Source organism: Boleophthalmus pectinirostris, unplaced genomic scaffold (assembly GCF_026225935.1).
Source record: "Boleophthalmus pectinirostris isolate CB_2022bp ecotype Guang Dong unplaced genomic scaffold, ASM2622593v1 HiC_scaffold_18, whole genome shotgun sequence".
Taxonomy (NCBI): domain Eukaryota; kingdom Metazoa; phylum Chordata; class Actinopteri; order Gobiiformes; family Gobiidae; genus Boleophthalmus; species Boleophthalmus pectinirostris.
Window position 1 is genome coordinate 14,425,255 of NW_026571133.1, and position 7,809 is coordinate 14,433,063.

At 36.9% G+C, this 7,809-nt stretch overlaps 1 protein-coding gene across 1 annotated transcript; it reads right to left on the reverse strand.

The window, feature by feature from the left end:
* Positions 1 to 408: 408 nt before the first annotated feature.
* On the reverse strand, positions 409 to 7,589 carry ints13 (integrator complex subunit 13). The gene is made up of 17 exons (XM_020926491.2): positions 7,161 to 7,589; positions 6,744 to 6,990; positions 6,589 to 6,663; positions 6,293 to 6,495; positions 6,112 to 6,192; positions 5,925 to 6,015; positions 5,725 to 5,853; positions 4,703 to 4,787; positions 4,498 to 4,590; positions 4,279 to 4,368; positions 4,017 to 4,195; positions 3,642 to 3,806; positions 3,289 to 3,443; positions 2,700 to 2,930; positions 1,672 to 1,796; positions 1,067 to 1,202; positions 409 to 632 (listed from the first exon to the last, which is right to left on the reverse strand). Exons 2-17 carry the CDS (start codon positions 6,963 to 6,965, stop codon positions 596 to 598), a joined length of 2,097 nt encoding a protein of 698 aa, XP_020782150.1. The 5' UTR covers positions 6,966 to 6,990; positions 7,161 to 7,589; the 3' UTR covers positions 409 to 595.
* Positions 7,590 to 7,809: the final 220 nt, after the last annotated feature.

Genomic DNA, 7,809 nt, shown 5'->3' on the forward strand with positions numbered 1-7,809 from the left:
GAACCACAGACTACCTCAAACTTCTCTACCTCACCCTCCATCACTGAAAAATCCACACAGGTCCCAGTTTATGGCAAAATGGCTTCCATGTTTATCGCCCTCCTTGTGATCTGTTCTCTCATCTTAATTGTAATCTTCATCACAGTAATTGTCTATTTCTGTCAGAGAACACCTAGAGTTGTGGCAATTTTTCCTGCCAGTCGAATGCTATCAGTAAGGAGTGTAGATTTGAGGACACTAAGACCAAGGCGGGCTCTTTTATTACAACCTGAAATACCTCCTCCTCCTCTGCGTCTCTGGATTAATTTAAACCAAGACGAAGACCAATTTTCATCAGAAATTCAACAGCAACAAACTGACAGTGACCCACAACAACTCCCCTTCAAACACAAGTCCTCAAACATCTGATGGTTTTCTCTACTCCTGTTTATTTTGTTGCACAGCATGTCAACATTATATCTACAAAATATGGATTAAAAAATATTACAAATTCCTCAGATTTTTTTGAGCACAGTCTGTTTTGTTGTGTTGTTGACAGTAAAACCTCAAAATACTGGTCCAAAATGTCTTTCAAAAGATTTAAGCAGGAAATCCATCATCTAGCGGCCTTGCCATTTTCATGAACGTCCATCCTGTAACAGAAAATATATATATATATTGAATAAGCAACATATTTGCCTTTTTTATTATAAGAAGAAACACTGTTAAGGGTGCACTATGTAACTTATGGTGGGGGGGTCCATTATCTTCTTGTTTCTATGGATATGCCACTGCTCTGTCTCGAATTCTCCACAGTATGGCATTAAACTGCTCTACTTTACATTTATTCAATTATAGGTGGTTTTATAGCTCAAAAACAACTAGAAAAACAGGTGGGTGGGATTGCCTCTCCACAAATCTGATCTGTAACTTGGTCTGGTTTGGTCTCTATGAATATGGAAAGGTTAAATGCCATACTGTGATACATTTCAGACAAAGAAATAACATATCCATGGAGAAAAGCATTTGATGGACCCTTCAACAGAAACACAATGCACCATTAATTAATAAGAAGAAATTGTTACACCCATTTTCGTCTTTAAGGTGTTGGTACAGTTCGAACTTGTTGTTAACAGAACTCGCCCTTCCAAAAAACTCCTGATGCTTCCTAGAATTGGCTGTTGTGATGCGATTGGTCCACATACTGAGAAGCGAGACCGGTCCTTTAATAGAAAATTAAATAACAAGTTAATATTGCTTTTCTAATGATTGTGCACTGATTGTTGTTTATCCTCTACAACCCTGTCACAGTGAATGAAACAAGCATGAATGAATCAAAATACAGTTTCAGTCACGTTTTGGATGAGAAGCCAAAATAACATATGTATTTACTTATTTACGTGTTGAGCCATGAATTTGAACAATCAGATCATTCAAGCTTTAGTTTGTCCTGTGAGGAGCTCTGTCAGATTCACTTCGAAGTTGTGGAGACATTGGCGATCCTGTCTGTACACATTATAACATGCAATGTATTTCTATTTTTTTACTACTCACTTTTAGAGACTATAAAATTCTGTTTTCTCAATAAAGCTTTAATTGATCTGAATTGAATTGAACAATAGCCTGAAAAGTCTACTTGGCATAATATCTCTTCTTTAAGTAGGTGAAATAACAATAGTAAAAGTCTTGTACCTTTGGAGGCCGGCTGGGCGTCTTCTGAGGACAGGCGTGGCTTTTTGTTGAGTGGTTCTGGAGAATCCGGTGAATCCTTGATCACCTCCGACTCCTGATCGTCTTTATCCAACAATCCCTTCAACCTTCAAAGTGCAGGAAAAGTGTTGAGTAAGTAAATAATAAGAAAGTAAAAAAAAAAAAAACATGATGCTGTAAAAATCTAAAGTATCAGAATCATATGGATGGTTAAAACATATTGGTTTGTGAGCTGCTTTAATAATAATCATTGTTTCTCAAAGATTGCCTATGAGGGCAAAATACTTTTTCATTATTTTCTTTCATACAATTTGTGGAGTTTGAACGTCACTTATATTGCCTGTATTCCATATTTTAGAAGTATTTTTGAACAGTGTAGTTAGTTACTTTTATGTTATATGGAGCAATAAAATGAGATTTTGTCTGTGTTCTTTTTAGACTATGAGGGCCACCATAGTCTATTCTGTTAATGAGAAACACTGATAATTGTTTTGTTGAAGCAGCCCACTTAACAAGCAGAGGGAACTACATGTCCATGGTTCTTTGTTAAATTTCAGTACAGCAAACATGAATAAATTACTGTTATTTATGAAATAGTAACAACAGAACAGGTTGTAACAGTCTGTCTCCCCACAATACTGCACTGAATATTGTACTTAAAGGTGCATTCAGTAATAATAATATACTGTATAGTGAGATTTGGATATTACATCCTTTATAAATAAAATAATTTGCACTTTGTAGCATGGTAACAGCATGGTGATAAAATGGAAAAAGTATGATGGTTGGAATAGAAAACAATAAATGCACTGCTAATGACATATAATTGTGATTAAGAGTCAATATAATGGGTTAGAATTAAGAGTTATCATCTTATTGAAAGTACAATGACAGTTGTGTCCTATTTCTATGAGTAATTACCATAGTTACACTTAGGTAACTGTGCTATTTCCATTCTATTGCCATGCTACCAAGTGCCACCATGACAATAATTTGCATTTATCCGATACCTTTCCGAGTCCTGCCAACTCTTCTCTTCTGTGTCCTTTGTTCCATTTTTCTCTGCTCTATCCTCTCGGTCCTCCCTCTTTCTTCCTCTCTTTTTTCTCTCTTCTTCTTCTGGAGGTTTGCTGCGGCAGGCGATAATGCAGTCCAAAACTCGCTGGTGCCGGTCAGTGGCTCCTGCGTGGGTTTTCACTAAAGTCTCAAGCTCGTTCCACATTATACGATACTGCTCATCCCTGGAAAGATGAGATACAATAAATCAAAGCATTTGTAATGAGAAAAACACACAAAATTGAATATCTACATATTTTTAGGGATTATCTCCATAACGATATTCAGATAATATTTAATAGTAATATGCTAAAATTAGAGTCTTGGTTGAGGTTCAAGTATTAGACAAAACATTAACAGACCATAAATTAGCCAAAAAAGGACAGCCTGGTTTACACCCTGGTTTAGATGCCAACACTAGATGTTTCTGTCTCTTTTTAATGTAATTTCAGAAATAGACAATATACTTGATATTCTATACAACAATCGCAATATTATTCTCTTACCCCTGTAATTAAAACTCAGTTTTGAAACTAACTATACCTTTTAGGGCCTTTTCCTCTGGATCCCACAGTGGAAATTGGGAGAGGGTCATTTTTTCTCTCCATGTCCACCAGATTGTACACAGTCTTCTGGCAGGTCAAGACATCCTCCTCTGTCAGAGTCTCTTTCACAATCAGGTTGGCGAGAGGAACAACCTAGTGAAAATATCTGATATGTTACTAACATAAATAATAAACTAATTCCCATTTTAGTACATTCAATTCCACAAAAATTCTGATATTGTAATTTCAGGAAAGAAAGACTGCTAGTAGTAACAGAAAAATCTTTAGTCATTATAACTTCCTGTATATTCCTTTACATGAAAGATGTGATATTGTATTCTTTTGTCTTACCGCTTGCATGTTAAAGATGGTAGTCTGGGAGATGATCATTGGCCAATATCGAGTGTGCCGTTCCAGCTGTGCTTTGGCCCTTTCGACTGGGAGCTTCCGCGACGGATCATGGGAAGACTCTGACACTGGAGTCAAACGATTTTCTCTCATAAATTCCCCAAAATCCTGAACACATCACAACATAACTGAGTTAACTTTAAATCATGAAAAAAAAAAAAAAAAAACACAACTCAAGAGTCAAAAGGCTGGCTTATTTGTATACTTTTATAACAACTTTTGTAATACTTTTATTTATAACTTTAGAATGAAATGAAAATCTTCCAGATTTAGCCTGAGACTGGTGTTAACCCTTTGAAATAAATGTGTACTACTCACTGTGATTCTGTAGTCAGTCACACGCCCCCCACAGCCCTCGCTGATAGAGGGAGGGTCCTCCAGTGTGGAGCGGTTACTGTTCAAGACATGCAGGAAGATCTCTCCTCCATGGCTACTCAGCATGTGGCTGATGACCTTTGACCCAGACTTCCTTGGCTGCTCCAAGAGAACGGACCGACCTGAGAGAGGTCATGTGTCATTAACAATATACAGAGATTTGTTTATTTTTACTATTGTTTATTCAAAGAGACGTGTAGCCTACCATTTAGAAGAAAGTTTGTCAAACAAGAAGATGGTCGACTGTTGACATCTGTGGGTGAGATGCGATAGGCCCCAGTGCAATAATGCAGCTCTAAAATGCCCAAATGAGAGAGATCCATTTATTTTAAAAAAATTACTGCAAAATTATTATTACTACTTTTAATTTGAAGAAACACGCAAGTCTAAAAGATACATTTTTAGGGTAGGAACTCTTACTCACCTATACTGTTGGTTCTCGGAGTGCACCATTTTAAGGTAATAGTCTCTTTAAGTCCATTCTCTCTTGTACTTGTGCCAGCCATATGTAAGTCACCTATAAAGAAATAAAATACAAAACATCTTTGTTAATCTGAAAGAAAAACAAACAAAAAAAAAACAAAAAACATTGAGATAGAAACTGACTTTTTATTCCATATTATACATACCACTTTTAAAGAACTCCAGGTGAGCATCTCTGTGATGAAGAAGCTCCACATCGTAATTGGCTGATGTGTTGGCATGCTGCTCTTCCTGTCAAGCCACACAGAGTGAATAGAGTGAGCATGAGATAATCTATGAAATAAACCAAACACAACTCAAACACACAAACACTGCTGATTTCATGTTTCAATGATTGTGAAAGTAGAAAAAGTCAAAAGGTAAATTTTATGACAAATATGGGTCATAACAAAGCACATCTTCAACTCTGATGACTGGGTTTAACAAATAAAGGGTGATTAAACTTAGTTGTTGTAGTGGTTAAATGGTCTCATCTAGCTGGATCAAGCTGTCTTTACGCTTATCTACAGGTACTGGACAAACTACTGTATCTATCCTAGATTCAAATTGGTAAATTTCACAACAAAACTCACTAACTGGGACATTGTAACTATTAGCATGTTGAAAGCACAACAGAACACACACAGGAGTTTGACAAGGAGAAAAACAATGGGACAGACAATGAGGAGTCAAACAGTACAACTTGGAGGTGTATAACTTAAATAAGGCAATCCTGGTCAAACATGTCATGACAATGAAATATTTACATTTCTGATTATAAGTCTGAATGCTTTGTCAAGAGACCAGAGTTGCCTGTTCCATACAACAGTCACACATAATTTTATTGATTATTGTATTTTTGGGTGAGACCCATTGTCATTATTGACATAAAACACTTGTCTTTCTCACTTCAATGTGTGTGTACCAAATACTAACCTGTTCACAAACATTTAATGTGGGCTAGCAAAACAGAAAATACAGCATGAAACCAGCAGCAGATGCACATTGAAAACATCATGCAAATAAGATCAACAAAAACATGTGCTGTGTATGAGGAACTGTCAAACAAAGTAGACTGGCAAATTAAATAAACAAATCAAAAAATAGATGTGGCAACTAATTTTGTAAAATAAATCATAAGAGAGACAAATAATTATAGCACTAGCAAGCGTTTTCTTCAGGATCTTACCTTCATGGGGATGTTTGTTATAGTGGTGGATGCCAGGTCAAAGTGCTGCTGGACAAGAATATTTAGTTTTGTTGCTAGGTGTCGTCCAGCACGCACACTGTGGACTTCACTGGTGAGCAAAGGTGAAATCTGTAATAAAAAAGTCATCCTTTAATTAAAGTGTCTTTGTCATTGCTTCAAACTGTCTCTGCTTCACACACCTCTTTCTTAGGTCGGTCTGACACCAGTGTGTCTTCACCCTGTGGAAAAATGTGAACTAAAACCAGCTCACACTGTTGAATCGCCATCAGCCTAAAACAAAAGGTTAAAATCATTAGAAGGCTGTAGTACTGTTGACTGTGGCACCATTAAATACATGCAGTCAATATTGATTTCTCCATTGCTGACCTGTCAGAGCCAGCTGCAAGCTTGTTTTGTTCCATAATTGTTTCCTGTATACAATCTTCCAACATGCGTACATGAGTGTCACTATTGAAAAGAAATTTAAGCAATGTTCAACGGTTAGTAATATAAAGTTAGTCATGGTTTCACTCCATCCAACTAATACTATAGACAAATTATACTATACCTTTTAGCATTAGTGAGGCATATAATGCGCCCTCTATTGGCGACTCTCTCAGCCGTGTCCATCAAAGCAATGCGCTTTTCATGCTGCAACTCTGTAATCTTGCACAAGGACTCAACTGCAGCCACGAGTCCATGGAGGATGCTGCAGCACTCCGGGTCCTCACGTGGATTTGGAGGCCCCACAGCTGCCAGAGCAGACATGAGCTGGGGAGACATGAACCATGTAACAACAAAACAATCAGTCCACAATGCATCAATAAGAAATTACATATAGTTTATATTTCTGAGTATATTTACCTCATGTGTGCTCTGATCTTCTCTTCTCCAACTATTTAGGCTGTGAAACTCTGAGTCACTGACAATATAATTAATCTGAAAGCAATAATAAAGAATAATTTAAAATGGTCCATGGCAATAAATTCTATGTTGATATGAAGAAGACCAAAGCGTACCAGTTTATCCAATGGGTAGACATCATACAGGATTCTGCAGTACTCCATTGAACACTCAACAGCACAGGTCCACAGAGACTTGGAGACGGGGGCTAACGGGATCACCCCTTGTGTCCTTTTGGTCAAAACATCGCACTCCACCTGCTGTCGACTGGACTCTGCCATGTAGGGACAGTGGTCCACCACAAACACAGTCTTGTGGGCTACTGAGAACATCTTCATTTTGACCACAATTTAACTGGTGTCTCTGCAAAATAAGAAAACACGCTCGTATTTTATCCATTAGTCTAAGATGTCTATCTTAATACAAAAACCAAAACCGTTGAATATAAATCATGTCATCAAGGTTGTGAAATTAAACTAGTGAAACGTCTCAATAAATGGATGTTGACGACTGAAATGTTGCGGCCAACTCACCAAAATATATCTGAGGCTTCCGGATCACGATAATAAGAATTCTATCAAAAAAACTACATCGAAACCCAAGGCAGATGTAACTTTACACCCAATAAATTCATGTTCACTAGCAACACCCTTCAGCTGAGCTAACACGGAGTATATGGGCTCATTTGGATTAATGCAGTGCTAGCCTAGTGCTAATAAGTTCGCTCGCTGGGTTCTTTTATCCTCCGTGTCACACTCTTGTCCGTGACACGAAGAAATATAGTATTATTTAAATAGTTTAATTGGTATTATGTGTGCTAGACACTAAATATTATATTGTACATAGAACTATAAGTATATAATGTTAGAAATTGACAAAATCAAATAGAAAAGTGTTTCAATTTAGATTTTTGTTATTAGCGGAAATAAGCCTAGGTGAGTCCGTCCGGCTTTTCCTTCCCCGTGTCTCAAGGCCACAAAATAAAAGGTTCCCGCAACAGTAACAGATAATGAAAACGATAATGCATTAAAATAAACCAGTTTACAAGCCCATGATGGTCTAAAATAAGTTAAGTACGTTTAAACATTTTTTATTTTTAATTTTTTTTGTAATATGCATAGATCAACAAACGTGATTAATGCGGTGCAAATCACTAACATAATTAGTTCATCATTCATTGTC

Coding starts and splice junctions, on each gene's coding strand:
- ints13 (XM_020926491.2), bottom strand. CDS start 6,965: ATGAAGATGTTCTCAGTAGCCCACAAGACTGTGTTTGTGGTGGACCAC. Junction 4,788..5,724: donor TAACAAACATCCCCATGAAG/GTAAGATCCTGA, acceptor GTGGCTTGACAG/GAAGAGCAGCATGCCAACAC. Junction 2,931..3,288: donor AGAGGAAAAGGCCCTAAAAG/GTATAGTTAGTT, acceptor TCATCTTTCCAG/GGATGAGCAGTATCGTATAA.